Here is a 19,588-nt window from a genome sequence, read left to right as displayed (position 1 = left end):
TAGAGAAAGGCGAGAGGTGACCAGAGCCTTGAAAGAGAATCATGAGGAAAATGAGAAGGCAGTTTCAGGATGGTGTTTCAGAACACCATCTGTAGTGTTCTATATCAAAGATAATTCAAGTAGGATAAGCACTGAGGAAAAATGATTTGTCCTTTGCAACAATTATTTTGCTAGCGCTGGAAGCAGAAACCAAATTGTAAGATTCAAAGAGAGAAGTCAATAGCAAGAAAGTAGAGTTTTCAAGTATTACCTGCACCCTGAAAAAGTTTGAGAAATAATGAAAGGATTAACTCATGATAACAGTAGTGAAGAAGAATTTTTAAAAATAATGTCTGAAGAATGTCTAGGGTGGGAAGAATCAAGTTGATAGGAGGAGACTAATAGAGAGAAAATATCTTATGCTTCATTTGTATTTAATATAGAGAGAGGCTGAATGAAAAGGAAAGGTCCTGGGGGATAGAAAGGCATAAGATTGTACATAAGATTAGGAAAACCTTATTTAATAATGAAAGTGGCATTGGAATTCACGTGGTCCAAGACATTAATTTTACAGATGAAAAAAAATCAAAGATCAGATAATTAATTGCCAGGCCCATGATGCTAGAGCTAGTTAGTGGCAGATGTGTGTGATAAAACAGGTCAGATTTATTTCCACTAAACTAGGATGTTTTGGGAAGAGTAAAATGACCTCTCTCTTCTGAGATGAGTATAAAGGAAAGAAAAGGTAAGGTAAATTTCGAAGTGGAAGAACTTTTCCATCAAGCAGAAGAACCTGACTTCGGCTGAGTGAATAGGTGAGGTCATTTGGAGAGGACAGGAGATTTGAAAAGCCTTGAAATGAGCACTATGGAAAATGTGTTAAGGAGCCAATTAGACATTAATAAGATTTCCAAGCAGTAGTGAAGGCTCAGATGAGGTTAGATAACATCAATTTGTACAGAAGTTAATAAGCCAAATTTCATGACTTGCCACCAGCAATCAGCAGCCTGAATATGCTGGCAATAAAGCAGCTCACTTCCCAGAAGAGAGAATTCATAAGGAGAGAAGACAAGCAGAAGTGTTACTGGGAGCATAGTTAAAGTGGAATACATGTCTGTTCCGAGGCATGAACACTGTGATTGAAAGAAGACTGTCTCACTTCTGTTGATTGTCCCCCCTCCCCACCCCCTGCCCAGAGTACGGTGAAGGCTATATGAGGCCATTTGTCTAAATGCAACAATAATAATTTCTTAACCTGACCTTTATGAATTGTGGTCAAGTCTGAGTTCATTTTGTAGATCCCAGTGACCACTGTAGAACAAATTAGGATCAAAGACATTAAAAATGTTTGCCTCTAAAGACCTCTTAGGGGTGGGGGGATTAAATCAAAAGTTTGTTGTTGTTGTTGTTGTTTTTAATAACACCTTTATTGATATAATCCACATACCATAAAATTCACTCTTTCAAAGTGTATGCTTCAGTAGATTTTAGTACATTCACAGTTATACACCCATCACCACCGTCTAATTTTATAACGTTTTCATCAACTTAAAAAGGAACTCTCTAGCAGTCACTACACTTAGGCCATCGGATTTTATACTTTAATTAATGTACATCCCCTCTCAGATATTAAATTGAGTGATATGTAATTATTTGTGACCTTATAGCATTCGAATATTCTTCTCAATAATTTCATTTTACTCTCTTGCAGTTCCTGATTTGCTTTTATTTTATTTATTTTTTTCTTTTTAGATATTTCCAAATTTTCCTGTTACTAAACTGACTCAGACTTGCTTGCTTTGTGTTTTAGTCATTTATTTTGAGAAGATGTCATTTTCTGGATAGTAGGAATCTATCTTTTCTTAGAATCAATAATATGTAAGTCTCTTGTGACTGTTCAATCTTTGGCCATCATTGCTTTAATTTCCTGCACCATAACTGGAAGCTCTCATTTACTGACATTATTACTGTGTGGGAATAGAGGCTAATTTACTTCCCAGGCACTGATTTAAAATAAGCCTTGATAATAGTTCGGTTCCACAATTATGATTTTTCCCAACACAAAGAGCAACAAAGCAGATATAGAGAAAAGGAAGGATAGATGAAAGAGGGAGAGAGGAGAATAAGGAAAATTGCTTAAAATTCTATCATAGGCAGGCATAGAGCATTTGGTGGCTCTTTTGTGCATCTTAAATACATTGTCCACAGAGAGACCTTCAGAATACATGGAAAAAAATGTTTAACTTCTACCGATTGGGAATTCATCCAATCCAGTGTCTATTTTGCCCATTGAAGAAGCAGGTGTGGAGAAAGAAACATTATTCAGTCATTTGTATTTACTTGAGAAGCTGAAATGAACAGATCATGTTTTGTATCAGGTGTTTAATCAAGATATCTTCTCAAAGAAAAATATAAGCAATGAATTTTTACACAACTCGAAGGATTTCTATGTATAGAATTATATATCTTGTTCCTTATTATCAAATCTGTCTTTGTTGTTCCAGTTTCTGTTACTATTGTTCATTGCTTTTATTTGACTTTGGATGGCATTCCTGACTCCCTGTTCATCTCCTGACTCTTTTTTTCATGTAAATCTACTATCTCAATTGCACTGTTCCTTTTGTTTGTCTGTTTACCAGCGGCCCCTTCTTATATGCTACATTGACTTTTTTTAAAATACAAATCCAGTCTTAAATAAATTGGAATTAGCCAGAATTCAGAACATATTATCAGCCACTTTCTGTAAATTCTTAGTAAGCTCAATACATTGAATTTTTATGTCTTGGAAATCTATTTCACTTATTATTGGAACTTTATTATTATTATTAAGTTTTTACTCCTCAGTTTCAACCACTTAGAGTACATCTAGAATAAAACCATTGAATATATATTATAGTAATCCAAATAATAATAAACCTTTTTCCCTTTTCTCTCCTCTTAATGTACTTATATTTTACTATACTGCCAATGAGATTTTATCTCTGAAACCTTTAATAATAATAATAATAGTAATAATTGCTTACATTTCTAAAAAGTAGAGAAGCATATCAATGGTAGGAGATAAAATCAGAGATAAAATTACTTTTGTAGGTTAAATAAATGTTATTTTGATGCAGATAGTGGTAACTATCATATTTCATATGGCTGACGCGTTATGATGTGTTTTTCTATGAAATGTTGTTAGGGTTGTTGATTACTAAACACAAACACACAAAACACACATAATTTGTTTTTGAGAAGTTGCTTAGTTTGCCATCAATTTACAATGCTTGTAAGATAATTTTATTATTATTTTCTGATATCGTTTAGTGAAATCTTTTTATCTGTGCTGACAGTATTCTCGAGAATGTACTTAGAATTACATTTAGTCACAATAATTGGACATTCAAAAAATGAGTTTAGAAGACCAGTATAGTCATTTAAAAAAATAAGTAACTCTCAGCTGGTGGACTACATTCTAAATTGTACCGTTAACAATGGGCATTTATTCAATTTTATCTCTGTTGTTGTTTCTTCTCTTAGTCTCTCTTACACTCTTATCCGTATGCACGTTCAGTGACGTCATCCAATAAATGATACTGTCAGACAATAAAGGCTGGCATTGACTTAACGATAATTTAAACAGAGCTGATTTGGAATTTTTGTGCTAGATACTTTTATTTTATGACCTGAAACTAATTAGTTCATGTAAATTTTAATTACCTCAATATTACCAAAAAAATGCAAACCATTTTAACAGTTAAATTTTCTTTAAAGAGAAAATCACATTTATAGTTTATACCACTTTCCTCACAATCAAATAATATAAGAGAAAGGAGTGGTTAACATGATGGGTAGATGGGAAAAGGATTGGGAGCAGGTTCCAGGAGGAGGGAGGGCTTGGAACAGAGTAAAGCCCAAAGAATAGCCCAAGATTTAAAACGTGGGCTTGAGTATTTGTAAGGGGTTTCCGAAATACGTCAATTAGGTCATAAACATTTATAGTGAATCAGAACATCATTGAGTACTAGAAGCATAACCAAGGTCTTAAAAATAATTGAAATCAAATTTTATGATCTGAAAATTATTATAAATCATCTATTAAGTCTTATATTTGTCTCCCTAGCTCAATAGTTTAAGAACAACTCTAAAAGAGGTAGTCTCCCCTGTGCTGGTTAAAAACCCCCACCCCCAGTTTTTTATTTTCACTTCATTATTCAACCAATGTAATCATTTGGGTAGAAAAGTGAGTATTGATTTTTTTTAATTGTTTTTCAATGTTTATTTATTTTTGAGAGAGACAGACCATGAGTGGGGGAGGGGCAGAGAGAGCCAGAGACACAGAATTTGAAGCCAGTTCTAGGCTCCAAGCTGTCAGCACAGAACCTGACACTGGGCTTGAACTCATGAGTTGTGAGATCGTGACCTGAGCTGAAGTCAGATGCTTAACCAACTGAGCCACCCAGGCACCCCTAAAAATATTTTTTAATATTTATTTTTGAGAGAGACAGAGCATGAGTCGGGGAGGGGCAGAGAGATGGAGACAGAATCCGAAGCAGGCTGCAGGCTCTGAGCTGTCAGCACAGAGCCTGACTCAGGGCTTGAACTCATGAACTGAGAGATCATGACCTGAGCCGAAGTTGGACGCTTAACCAACTGAGCCCCTTGATATTTTTTAAATACTAGATTATAATATTATTAAACAAGGAGCCCAGCTAAATAACATTGAATTGGATGGGGACTCCTGGCCGGCTCAGTGGGTAGAGCATGTGACTCAGATCTTGGGGCCTTGAGCTCCAGCCCCACCTCAGGGGCTGTAGCTATGGACAGGTCACTTAGATTTCCAGAGTTTCATTCTCCAATCTATAATTCCAATCTATAAGCATCTTGCAAAACTATTACAAAGTTTGAGAATATGTGTTTTTGTATATATGATTAAATAGATATGTATATGTGTATGTGTATGAATATATATATATCTTTTTTAAATTTATAATAAATAAATGTTTATTTCTGAGAGAGTGTGAGCAGGGGAGAGGCAGAGAGGGAGAGGGGGACAGAAGACCCAAAGTGGATTCTTCACTGACAGCAGAGAGCCCAATGTGGGGCTCGGACTTAGAAAGTGCCAGATCATGACCTGAGCCAAAGTCGGATGCTTAACTGAGCCACCTAGCGCCCCTATATATAAGTAAGCATATATGTAAAGTATCTGGTATATATAAGCATTTGTTGAATTAGAAATATTATTATTACTGGTACTATTATTTGTCTGATACAAATAAAGAAATACAGATTTTATGATTAGCAACATTGTTCTAATTTAGTACAATAAATTGTATTAAAAACATCCATTTATAGAGTAGTGATTACAATTCTTATGTTGTTGCCTCAATTAACTTAAGCAATGTGGGACCGTGGGAAATATTCCAACATTTAGTAATAATAAAGCTTTTCTAACCTTTGTAGTCCACCCTAAAAGTGTAGGATGTATTTTGCTGATGAAGTAGTGAAACATTTATCTTTCAAGTAACATACTGGGGACATGAAGATAATATAACCTGCATTTCATGTATGAGATCTAGTGCTGAATTCTACGATCCCAAGCTGTAGGTGAACCACAAATGCTAGTCTTGACTACCACTGGTCACACTCCATTCCTGCATCACTCTGCTAATATTTTTTCCAGTTCATATACTTGCTCACAAAGTATTTCAAGATTAGATGCATGAGTGTGCTGTGATGAAAATGGCATTAAAAAATCTGAACAGGGCGGGACCTGGGTGGCTCAGTCAGTTGAGCGTCTGACTTCAGCTCAGGTCATGATCTCGCAGTTCGTGGGTTCGAACCCCACATCGGGCTCTGTGCTGACAGCTCAGAGCCTGGAGCCTGTTTTGGATTCTGTGTCTCCCTCTCTCTCTGACCTTCCCCCGTTCATGCTCTGTCTCTCTATCTCAAAAATAAATAAACGTTAAAAAAAAAATCTGAACAGGGGGAAAAAAAGTCTTAACAAGGGCGCCTGGGTGGCTTCAGTCAGTTAAACATCTGGCTCTTGATTTCAACTCAGGTCATGATCTCACAGTTCATGAATTAGAGTCCCACATCAGGCTCTGCACTGACAGTATGAAACCTGCCTGGGATATTCTCTCTCTCTCTCTCTCTCTCTCTCTCTCTCTCTCAAAATACATAAATAAACTTAAAAAAATCTTAACAGACATACTATGCACTGAGTTTAGAACCAAAGTTATTATGCTTGAAGTATACATTTGCCCCTTTTCCCCCTCACTTCCTTTTTTTCTTGCCCCAATTCTCTTTACTCCTTCTTTTCTCTCTCAATCTTGCTAGATATTTGTAGTACAAATATAAAGAGATCTGCATATGTTACAGAGAAAAGAAATATTATGTATTATACAAACTCTCATAAACAACCTGATATAATTAAGCCTTGTAAGTTTTATGGTCTAGTAGTAGCCAAATATTGTTTGCTGGCTACATTTAATACTCACCAAGGATGGTTCAGTCTGCAATTTGGAGTCGAGTAGAAAATGAAGAAAACACCATTGTTAACTTACGTTGTTTCAGACCCTGGAGAATAGTCAGATATCTAGTTGGATAAGAGTAAATTAAATAGGCAACAAAATATAATGTCCCAGAGCATGTTAATGACACTATATTAAACATGCTAACTTGACATAAGGAAGTAGATTCTGATAATGTTACTGAAATCTAAAAGCATTGTAAAACAAATGTTTTAGGTGGCACTTAATATACGTTGGGTAATTAACTTACCAGTTTTCTAAATACAGAATCAGACATTTTTTAAAATGACTAATGATAATAAAATGGTAATTTAATAGTAAAAGAAAATAAGCTTTAGAAGTATGTTCTTGTCTATTTCTCTTGTCTTGTTTTGAGAAATTAATTTGTTTTATTATTTCTGTGTATACATGAAGGTGATAAAGGCTAGATTGATAATTGACATTTTTATGGAAGACTGATCCAATATCAACACTTTATTATTTAATTTGCAATATGATTTCTTACATTTTTGAAGAGAATAATTCTGCAATAAAATAATAGTATGTCCTTGTGGATTAGTGTCAGTTCTCTTGAATATTTAATCAGTAAACTTGTATTAATATAGTAAGACTTCATCAAATATATAACAATATATTCTGGTTTTACAATTTGAAAAATGCTACAAAAAGATAATTTTTATGACTTCTTTGTATTAGACAAATGGGAAAAAAGTCAAGGTTTATGGTATATGACAAGTGCTCCTTTGAATTCCAAAATATATCTGATCTCACAATATTTTTCAACATGACTTCAAATAAGCATGTAGTGAGGTCAGAATGTACTTGCTTTTTCAACTGCAAGCCATCTCTTTTGTACTGGTATAAACATCCTTTATAAATTATATTCGTATGACTGAATTTCATTAGAAAAAGAAATTGACATATCTTAAAAATTAGCAAGAATGGTCTATTAACATTAATGACTTCACAAATTAAATATTGCTTAGTGGATGAAGGCAATTTTCAGATAAATCATATTCTTCAATAACAGGTCTGTCTAGCCATTTGCAAGCTGGACTTTATTGTGCTTCATGAAGTAAGTTGTTCCTCTCACATTTGTCTCCTCTTAACCTGAGCATTTTCACTATAGCCACATCACACTGAATGGCCTAGACTTCTTGAATACCATGACATGGGATATATGTGTCCATGCATGTAATAAACACCTGACATAATACTCTCCTTTACCTTAAAGCCAGGTGAATTCTTTCAACATTGTCACAGGGAACTCGGGGCAGGAATCATTCAAACTTTTAAGGTAGTTAATGGGAAAGAGAGAAAGCTTTGAGAAAACCAGCATGTGGCCAAAAACAACAGCAGGTGTGGCCATATGGCATTCGAATTAGAAAAGGGATTTTTGCCACACTGCTTTCCAGAAGATAGTCAAGCCCAGAGAGTGCTCAAGAAGGGATGATTTACTCAGTACATTTTAAGTGTTTCATATTGCCTCTTTCACTGATCCTCTCCAAAGGGAATTTAAATCTATTACACCAAATAGATATTGTAGCATTTTCTTAAAAAATAAAAAAATAATAATTTCTAAAGTAATTTCAGTTCCACATTTAAAGATCACTATGCCAAAAGCATGTTTATTTCCAAATAAAGCATTTGCTGAGACTGTTTTCCAAAAAGTAAAGCTTTGTAAGGCTAAAATTTAATGGCATTATTTCATTTTAACAACACATTTGGTGAGATGATTTAAAATTTTTAAATTCCCTACCTAGTCCAAAGCACTCTGTAATAACATAATTTAAATTATCTTTATAAGAATCCTTAACCTGTAGAGTAACATTTTTTTCAGAAGTTCTTGAAGCACATTTTCTTTTAAAAAGAATTTGAAGATGTGTTTTATGTCTTAGATTAGCTCTCAAAAACATGTTTGACCTACAAAACAACAGGAGCTATACTATTAACAGTCATTACAAAATTTATTAGTATTGTATCATGTTATAATTTCAGCAGCATTCTTGGACAGTGTGTGTGTGTGTGTGTGTGTGTGTGTGTGTGTTCGTGTTCTAATATGGGCAAATGTCCATGCTTTGTCTTTTATTGTTCTTATCTTGAGGTCTTGAAGAAAAATATGGTCTTTGATGAGAACCAAGAAAGATTCATGAATACTTCCTCTGTTCTGGTCTTCCCCCTCCACACACACACACACCTGTATTAGGGTGATAGCAAACTACCCTGTGGTCAGCATGAAGATAATATTCATATTTCAAACCTGAATTTTCTGGTTTGATTCTGCTTATTGGCACCACCATACTTTTATTTTCCATGACCACAGTTTTTGGACAACAGACCAACAAAAAGATAACTAATTACTCAAGCAAGCTAAGAGCTAGCAGTTTAAGTGTTTATTGTTTCCATGATAGCATGTTTTCAAGTAGGATTGTTATGTTTATCTTGAATATAGGAAAAAATATCCATCTATGTAAAAAAATATGAACTTGTAGTCAGTTTCTTTTTGGTGGACAAATATTAAACTTCTGTTGAAATTACATATATTTAACTTAGTAGAAGAAAGCTGGATTTTTGTTGTTTTAAAATTGATGTTTTCAGAGTATATGGTTATTTTTAATTTGCTTAAAAATTTAGGATTTAACCTTTTTTAAAAAAATAAGTTATGGAAAAGTCAAAAGAAAAACATAATAAACATCACTGCCTCAATCACTCAGATGTTAGACTGTTGTATTTTGGCATGTTGTTTCCAGTAATTATTAAAATAAAACATATGGTTAAGCCCTTTGGTCCACTTTTAGTCCTCCTACTCTCATATGAGAGGCAAACACTAATATGAGTTTGATTTTTTCCCTTTCAATTAAATAAAATTACTTATATGTGTGTGTATATCTGTCAAAAATATAAGTAATATTTTAAATATACACTTGACACTTGAAGAGCTCTGAGTGCTGACCCCTGTGCAGTCCAAAATCTGCGTATAACTTTTGATCCCCCCCAAACGTAACTACTAATAGCTTATTGTTGACCAGACAGAAGCCGTACCGATAATATCAATAGTCAATTAGCACATATTTTATATGTTATATATATGATACACTGTGTTCTTACAATAAAGTAAGCTAGAGGAAAGGAAATGTTATTAAGAAAATCCCAAGGAAGCGAAAGTACATTTACAGCACTATACTGTATTTATCAAAAAATAATCCACATGGAAGTGGACCCACACACTTCAAAACTATGTTGTTCAAGGGTGAAATGCATGTTCAAAGGTGTAAGGCATTTGTTGTTATGATCTCTCTTGTTGACATATAAAAGTCCACCTCCTCCCTTTTACCTGTTTTATAACATTTCCTCATATGAATAGAAAACATTTGATTGATCCATTCCTCTACCGATGGACATTGATAAGTTCCTTTCTTCATACCTTCTCTGGTAGTCCATTATTGCTGAGATTTAAGTAACATTTTCATAATAATCAAATGTTTATCTACTTTGGACTTGCAGTTTTAGACTACTTAGCAAACCACTCTTGAATATTTTCCACTGGAGGTGTTTTCTTTTTTGATTATTCTTCAAATATAGCAAAATGGCAAATAATTCAAGATATGATTTTTAACATCAAATGTAATTTGTTCAAAATTTACATTAATCTTTCTCATAACTAGTCACTTCCATTTTGTCTTCCTGTCATCCTGAAGAATGAAAATGTAATTTCCCAGAGGCTTTAAGAATTGGGGGAGTATTAAATGTGACTGAAATTAAGTGATTAATAATTTACTTTTGGGTCATGAATCAACTTCACGGGATGCTAAGGATCATTTGCAACCCCAGAAGCATTGGCAGTAACAATGCACTTTTTCAGACTCAAGAACTCTCAAAGGTTGGCTGCCCAACCTAATTAAACTTCAATCTTCTGATACCAAATTTATTTCTTCTTTGTACTGAATTTCCTCAGATCTTCTTGACAGGAAAATGTCACTTTGCCTGACAGCTGATAGACAGGTTATGTAGCACCATAATTGGAGAGAAAAGGATAGCTTAAAGCTACTCGATTTAATGGCTATGTGTATGGCTTTTTCTCTCTTTCTTTTCTTTTTTTTTTTTTAAGGGTCCTATGACAGACACAAAAGGACTTAGCAAATAGGCCTAGTGCCATTTTTTCCCTGCTTCCTCCAGGGGTAATTATCTTACTCCATCAATAGTGCTGTCAGAAATTGGGCACATAATTCAGCATTTAAATGAACAAGCAATGTAATATTTCCTGTCTCCCAGTGGGATGCTTTGCAGTTCACATTCTTCTCTGTCACTCTCTCACTTTTGATGTATGTCCCATACCCAGTCCTTAATCCCTTCTCTCCCTTGTGTTTCATTGCAGATGTTGGCTCCGACTTGACACCTACTTCATTTGGAGCTTTATAGGACCAGCGACCTTGATAATTATGGTAAGAACTCCTCACTATGTGTCTCCCAGGTCAAGAAATAAAACTTCTATGATCTGGCCATCTTTAATTTACATAGGTGAATTTGGGAAAAGCATCTACTTTTTGACCCTATATGACTCAAGCAATTAGACACTCATTAGAGTCTACTTTTATCTTGTAAAAAATGTAATCAACACTGTTGGAGTAGAAAACATGCCTTTGCAAATATTTGTGCAGTACCATAGTTCCTTAGGAGTCTGATCCAACATAATCTATTTGGTTTTGTAGGATTTTGAACAGCAATGACTTCAAGTTTCACAACAGTATATTTTTCCTGTCTTTTATTTAAATAATTTGAACTATGAATGAAATCAGAAATTGGAAATGTGGCAATATACCTTACTATTCCTTCCAGTTTTGTTTTTTATATAAATCTCAAAAACTTTAAAATTCAGAAGGATTTCACTTAAGAATGGCACAAATAAGTTACACAAGTGTTCGGAATCATACTTCTTTTTGTATTTTTAGATGCATAATATCTTGATTTCAAATATGAATTATTTATTGTAATTTAGTTTCTATTTTTGGCATTATTTATATACTCATCATTTTATAATACAAAGTCATTCTCCAGATAAAATGGCCTCTTGATTCTGAATAAGATAAAGATATCCAATTCATTATCTGAAATCCTTTGAAGCAGGCATATTTTAGAATTCAGAAAGTTTTCAAACTTCGGAAAGACAATATGGTACATGTACTGCATATTAGATAGAATTCCTAGTAGAGAATAAACAGTTGCCCAAAGCAAACACATCAATGAATATCAACAGTAGGGACAAGGCAGGACTCTAAAACCAAACAGTAATAATTCAGCAGAAAAAAAAATGGGAAAGTAAAAGCAAATCGAATAAAGATAGAAGAACCCTATGTCAGTACAAGTTCGGTTTTCCCACCAAATAGATTTAGTTAAGGTTAGGCTTTTTGGCCACTCAATTAATTTTTTAATACTCTCACTTTTCAGACTTTTTGGGATTTGATAAAGGATTGTAGAATTGTATTATTGAGAGAACTTCAGTAGGGCTTATAACTGGATTTTCCTCGACCCCACCAATCCTAAATTTTGGAACATATTAAAACAAACCAGGTCACAAAGGGCAGTTCAATATATTTTCTATAGTTTGTATATATGTAATATGTGGAATTTACACTGGAACTTTTTGTTTTGTTTTGCTTTAAGTTCTATCCTCTCTCTGGTGATTCTAGTGATATAACAGTATCATTGAGTGTTTTCTGGACTTTAATCCTAGTTTGTTGTAGCATTAGAATTTACCACCATTTTATAATCCTTTTGATCTAGCTCTTCAAAAATATATTATTGATTTTAGTATTTATGTTTTTGGAATGTAACATTTCAAAATATATCCCCAAATAGTAAATTTGGGGCTGTGTTCACAAAATATATCCCCAAACAGTAAATTTGGGGCCACGTTCAGTGGGCAGAAATAGTAACACACCTGGAATAATTTTTTTTGGTTTTTTTTTTTTAATGTTTATTTATTTTGAGAGAGACAGAGACAGAGAGAGAGAGAAGACAGAACACGTGCGCATGCACAAGCAGGATAGGGGCAGAGACAAAGGGAGAGAGAGGAATCCCAAGCAGGCTCCATGCTGTCAGCATAGAGTCTGACATGGAGCTTGAACTCACCAACCAAGAAATCATGACCTGACCAGAAATCAAGAGTTGGAACCTTAACCAACTGAGCCACCCAGACGCCCATTTTTTTCAACATATACCTGGCTTTGAGTTATTTTACAATTTCCACAGCATCATTCCAACTGCTGCTGATTTTTTATTTGTATGTATTTTGGCATAATGGTGCTTTGTAACTCATTGGTATCCCAACTCCCTAAAGTGGCTTCTTGCCTTTGCTAAAATACTAGGCAATCATCTATGATCCAATTCCTTTATAAGTATAGTGAGAGCTAATTTCCCAGAACAACTCATCTGTTATGGAGAATAGACTTACTTTTTTTTTTTTTTTTTATTCCAGTTATGCTACATAATAGTACCTTTTACATTACAGCTTAATGTAATCTTCCTTGGGATTGCTTTATATAAAATGTTTCATCATACTGCCATTCTGAAACCTGAATCGGGCTGCCTTGATAATATCAAGTAAGTGATTTTTCTTTTTGTTTTCTTTAGCCATCCTAAGTTTGGTACTCTAAATTATCCCTACTTTTAATTCTATTGAAATCTTGTGACAGAATGATGAGGATCGATGTGTTGTCTTTGCTGAATAAGATCATTTATTGACTACTGAGATGACCTGATCTGCCTGAAAATAAGTATAATGAAGCTTTGTCTTCAAAAAAACTTTTTCCCAAAACTCTGATTTTCAACATGAGAAGCTCTTAAGATGTACATTTATTATTTTTTTCCTGAGCCAATACAAAGTTTCTGTATCTGGATAGACTGTTGTTTCTTGGAGCAGTAACCACATCAGTTACCAATACCCCATCTCCCCCTTCAGAGCAATGTGAAGAGAGTAGAATGGTGACCCTGTGAGCAGCACAAGGGAGATTTTACACCACAGGAGAAGAACCCCAAGATTATTAATCTGGGCAATTGTAGAGGAGCTGTTATGAAGCTGGCCCCCCTCTCCTTCTGAGAGAGGAAGAGAAAACCCAACTCCCCATGGAAAGTCCTATGGTATATAAATATATAGCTCCAGGCTTTAACCCCTTTGAAATGTTAACGCTTCCCTCTTGGGAGGTAAATCACTCCAGAAGTCTCTCTATCTACTCAGCTATCTTTTAACTTCCAAGGTTTGTCCTTTAATCCAAATTCTATTTCTCTATGCTCAGAAAGCCCTTGCCATGCAGAGGTATGAAAATATTCACATTCCTTTCCACACTAGTAGTACTTGTTTTATATATATACAAAAGAAGCTAATTTACATTTTCTGAAAAGAAAAATACTTTCTCAGTATAACCAAATTTTTATGTTGTCCCTTCAGAGGCTGGGACACTTGAGAGAGATTGTAATGGGGAGATGTACATTAGTCATTAATATATGTAATATATTAAATTGTAATTGTATATAATTTGCCTGTGCTATGTATTAACCTGGCTAAATGTTTTTATTTAAATGAATGTACTTTCAGACGTTTCATGAGGTCACCTGTGACTTTTGAACATTCTCCTCGAACTACCTCAGATAGCAGCTATGTCACCCATTTTTCATCTACATTTAGTGCCTGACACAGTTTCTTGCCCATAGTAGGCCTTTAATGAATGTTATAGAATAAAGCAATACATTAAGGACTTTAGTGACAAAAGTGTATTGACACTAAGTGGTTAATTTTGTTGAAGGAGTCATCTGTTTAAATTTACTGAAAAGGATAGCTAAGAAATTAGAGAAATAATATAATGGAGGAAAATAAGAATTATCTACAATGAGTAGTAGACTTTTGTAGTTCGTAATGTTACTTAGTTGTGATAATAGTCATTACTTTCTTGAATTATGTACAATTAGACTGCCCTTCTAAACTGTAGTATTCGTTCCTTGGACTGTCTGTTCCTGATGAAATTGAATTTAGATAAGTAAGTAAGTAAATAAATAAATAAATACATAGGCTTATAAAATAAGTTTTCTTTGCCATATCATACTTTTATTACTTTAGTATAAATGATAACTTCTTTGTCTCTTATTTTATGGTATAAAGCAAACTGCAAGTAATACTTTATTACCATTTATGTTGTTTTTAAAGTACTATCAAAAGTGAATACTTTGGTATCTATGTAACAGCTTTTACAACATAAAAAAATCAAAAGCACAAAAAAAAGCACAAAAAAAGGTCTTGTGCTTATTATAGTCACATATTTTAAAAGACCAATTTGTTCTGTAATTATTCATATATATTTCTTCAGGTGATATGGGTCAAGTCTTTATGATGTTATTGCTTAGAAAAATAAACACACAAATGGCAATAATTACATGAATGACATTGATGGCATTAAGCTTTATATTACAAAGCAAAGTAAAGCCTTAAATGAGAATATCTTGATTTAAGTTCTGTCCAAACTGCTTTATAGTTTATAGCCTTTGGAAAATTTATCTAACCTTGTGAAGCCTTCCTGTCCTTTTAAAATGAGTACAATAATGGGGCACCTGGCTGGCTCAGTCAGTAGACATGTGACTCTTGATCTCAAGTTTGTGACTTCAAGTCCCACATTGGACGCAGAGCTTACTTATAAATAAATAAATAAATAAATAAATAAATAAATAAATAAATAACCTACTTGTAAAAATAAAAATAAGACAAAATGGGTATAATAATGAAACATACCCAACCATCAAATGAGCAGAGGAATATATATACAGACTTTGATGATTTTTTCTAAAGAGTCAATAAGGCAAGAAGAAAAATTAAGTAGTTATTAGAAGGGATAGTTTTGAGATGGAAAAAACAGGGTACGGACGTGCTGATGGAGAAGAACAGTAACAGAGTGGTTAGAAACATAAGAAAGGGAATCATTGTTATAGCTGCGACTTGAGGAATTGTAGAGAATGAGATCCAGAATAGCGGTCAACCAATTCTACTCTATTAGATTACATGAAGGACGCTTTTCTACCTAGGTAAGAGAAGAAAGGGTGTTCTTTTCCACTGAGACTGGATGAAATAAGTAATGTAGATGATGTAGATATGGTAGAGAAGCAGGGCAGGGCAGTAAACTGAGGGATTTCTGCCCACTCTCCTCTATCAAGTAGGAAAGAAGGCCATTTGCAGGGCACAAGGGCATGTGGGAAAATAGGAAAGCAATCTCAAGAAAATATTCCTTGCACTTCCCAGAATCTGAAGGACATTTCATTTTATTTAAAATATATTAACTATTTAAGAAGTACTTGTAAAGAAATCAACAGGGCATAATTGGTAAGGAAAGAAGAATTTTAAAAAGGTAATAATGATTTTGATCACTAAGGAAAGCACAAAGCCTGGCATCCTTTTTATTTTGAAAAATTCGCAAGGATCTGTATAATAATGTAGTTTTAAATATTACAGGTGATATGAGAGTATTTATTTATAAATAAATTTTATAAATTTATAAACTTATCTGGATAATCTTTTTTTCAGTATATAAGACAGGGTATAAAATTTAATAATGTTTTCTTGGTTTTTTTTTTTTTTGTATTTTTGTAAAATGATTAAGATGAGCCACTTTATTAAGATTGTTCACTTTATTGAGGAAAAAAAGCCAACATATAAGACCTTTCGAAAGTCAACATCTTTCTAAAACCATTCATTCAATTATCAAATATTTACTGCCTTCATTATGCATGTTCTTTCACACATAGATCTCTCCTTTATCTAAAATGTGTTTGCTTCTCCCCATATTCACTGCCACCATTTAGTTAGTTAGTTAGTTAGTTAGTTAGTTAGTTAGTTAGTTAATTTTTTTAAATTTATTTCTGAGAGAGAGAGAGAGAGAGAGAGAGAGAGAGAGAGAGAAAGCATGAGCAAGGGAGGAGCAGAGAGAGACAGAGACACAGAATTGAAAGCAGGCTCCAGGCTCTGAGCTCTCAACTGAGAGCCCAAGGCTGGCCTCCAACTCATATGAGATCGTGACTTGAGCCACTTAACTAACTGAGCCACCTGGGCACCCCTGCCACCATTTTTTAAAAGCCACCATCAACTTCTGCAGAACCACTGCAGTGGTCTTGTAATATCTTTCCTTGTATTGATTCTTGCTGCCACCTTCAGCTAAAGCGATCTCTTTAAAAGCAAATCCCACTGTGCAACTCCCTTGGGTAAAACTCTTCAGTGGCTTCCTGTTACTCTCACACAAAAGTCCAGACTCCCTACCCCACCCTACAAAACCTTCCTGGTCTAGTCGCTTCTTTCTTTCTTTAACCTCTTGTTTTGTTTTGTTTGTAAATATTTATGCATTTATTTTTGAGAGAGAAAGAGTGAGCAGGAGAGGGGCAGAGAGAGAGGAAGAGAGGGACTGAACCACAAGCAGGCCCTGAACTATCAGTGCAGAGCCTGATGAGGGCCTTGATCTCACAAACGGTGAGATCATGACCTGAGCCAAAATCAAAAGTCTGATGCTTAACTGACTGAGCAACCAAGGTGTCCCTGGCCTCTTATTAAGCCATTTGCCCCTCTGGCACTCTGGATGTACTCTCTTTTGCTTCAGGTTTTAACTCTGCTGTTTCCCTTCCCTAACACTTTCTTTTCCCTAACACTATGCCTGGCTGACTTCCAATTTACCTTAGTTAATTTAATTTTTTTAAAAATAATTTAATTATATTTTAAATCAAAATTTATTTCATCATCAGTAAAATAAGCACATTTTTGTGTTAGTTTAGAGAATTCATTTGGCTGGCTCATTACTATATTAATGTTATACTCTGTAAAAAATAATAGAGTGAATTACTATAGGTAACATGATTACTGAGGAACTGAGGTATGCCAATTCTCAGATTTCTAAATAAGTAATTAAAATTTAAAACTACATTTCTATTTACTGTTTGCTTGTCTTTTGTCTCTTTTTCATCAAAATAGGTAATCATTTGAAAAAAAAAAAAGTAATTCCAGTCTTTATAAGTTTCTGGTTGAGTTTCTGACAAGTTGAAATTGCAGCTTACAGTAATCATAGCAAAAATCTAATTTTAAATACATACATATGTGTAAATATGAATAAAATAATTATTGAATTATTACCAGCACAAAGTCAACCTCCATTGTTGCTGAAGTATAATGATGTGTAAACCTATTTTTGTTATTTTTAAAAATGTTTATTTATTTTTTTGAAAGAGAGAGAGCATGTGCATGAGTGCACAAGCGGTGGGGGGGGGAATGGTTGAGAGAGAGAAGGGGAGAGAGAATCCCAAGCAGGCTCTGCACTGTCATCCTCACAGAGTCCAACATGGGCTCCATCTCAGGAACTGTGAGATCATGACCCGAGCTTATATCAAGAGTTGAACACTTAACCGACTGAGCCACCCAGGTGCCCCCTAAAACTTTACTTCTTGAGGAGCATTTATAGCACTCTTGACAATTACCTTCAAAATAAAAATGTATTGTTTACATGGTTATCAACTATTTCTTCTATTATTGGTTTAATAACATCACAGGTACTTTAAAGACTAAAAAGTCATAGTAGAGGCTTTTAGGCCTAAGAAAGAAAATCAGTGCCTGGATGGAGGGACAAGGAGTCAACTTAAGCTTCCCTTTCTTGTGTTTGTCCCTTTGCCCTTTCCCATATATAGAATTTGGCATCGAGACTTCCAGTTTTGGCTTAGTCATGTTTTCTGATTTCTGGTCTCTCCTCTTACCTTAGGTTTAGCAGGAGTGGTGGGTTGGCAAACATATTGTCACATGGTTTAAAGAAATACTTTCACTTTTCTTCCTTCTTCCCTGTGCTCTAATTGCTAAGGGAAGACAATAATAGAGGGGAGCGATGACTTCAGTGTCAGACACACTTGGGTTTGATTTTCTTTTCAGTCTTGTAACGGTTATATTACCTTGTAAGTTTCATCATGGCTCTCCTCTGAATTGGGTATAATTGTGTCTACTTTGTAGAGCTTTGAGATAATTAAATATAATTATATGTATAATGCATGCATCACATAATTTGTGCCCATACATAATGGTATGATTATTTTTAACTATGATGTAGAAATACACTGCTTCCTTTGGCTCTTTGTGTTTTCCATGGTGAAATCTGCTCAACTTCATATCAAAATCCTGTTAGAATTTGACTGCCTAGAATTTGTTTACCATGGGGTATCATTAAGAATGTTGTTCAGGATGGCTTTAAAAAAAAAAAACGAACTTATTCTATTATGAAATAATTGGCTATAGGAGTAAAATGTTCATTTAACTATTAAATAGCAAATTTTATAGTTAGTCCTGAAGAAAAAAAAGTATGCTCAGTGAGTTTGGACACCTGCCATACATAAAGAAATCTAAGAAGGCTCTAAATAACTTAAGGGACGAATAATAATTTTAAAAAAGTTATACCTCACCAGTGTCAGTAATTACTTATTCTGTTCCTTAAAGGTAACTTTCACTTTGAGGACTATGTTTCTAGATGTTGCTGGAAACAGTTAACTCAGAATTACATTCAGCTTGAATATAATATGTTACATTATTACATTATTACTAGTATTACATTATTACTTTATGGAGTTAGGGTGTAGGGTTCTGTAAATAGAAGACAGAAGAGCAAATTGACTTAATCTTGAAAAATGCAACAATATCACCAGAATATTTTAAGGCTTTAAGTTTTCTCCTTATGTTAATACATTAAGATGGCTATATATGTATATGTAGCTAGAAGAGAGAGGGTATGTGGGAGAAAGGAGAAAGGAGAGAGCCAGCCGCCGTTTCAAACAGCAGGTATCATCTTTATACTGTGGTCAGAGCAATATCCTAAAAAGAGTTCGAACCTTTATGAGGATAGTAAGTCTAGTTCTGAGTTGTGTTTAGTAAAAGTATTGATCCGTTTCGAAGTTTCCAGATGAGTTTTTATGAAAATGGTTTTAGTACTTTCTCATTTTTCTCTGAATATTAGCTAGTGATATAAAAATGTTGAAATATTAAGTTTTTTACAAGGAAGGTCAGTATAGTCCATATAGTCCATGAAGACTTAAAAAAATAG

The 19,588-nt window shown here is 34.1% G+C and overlaps 1 protein-coding gene across 1 annotated transcript in view; it reads left to right on the top strand.

The window, feature by feature from the left end:
- ADGRL3 (adhesion G protein-coupled receptor L3) overlaps window positions 1–19,588 on the top strand; it is a 690,326-nt gene that overhangs the window by 603,365 nt on the left and 67,373 nt on the right. Inside the window, exons 21-22 of the mRNA XM_042936279.1 lie at window positions 10,870–10,936; window positions 13,003–13,094. Of these exons, the coding sequence (XP_042792213.1) occupies window positions 10,870–10,936; window positions 13,003–13,094 (159 nt within the window). The remainder of the gene's footprint in view (window positions 1–10,869; window positions 10,937–13,002; window positions 13,095–19,588) is intronic.

This window comes from Panthera leo, chromosome B1, assembly GCF_018350215.1.
Source record: "Panthera leo isolate Ple1 chromosome B1, P.leo_Ple1_pat1.1, whole genome shotgun sequence".
In the NCBI taxonomy this organism is placed as follows: domain Eukaryota; kingdom Metazoa; phylum Chordata; class Mammalia; order Carnivora; family Felidae; genus Panthera; species Panthera leo.
The sequence above is the reverse complement of the archived record's forward strand: the minus strand, read 5'-3'. Positions and strand labels throughout refer to the sequence as shown.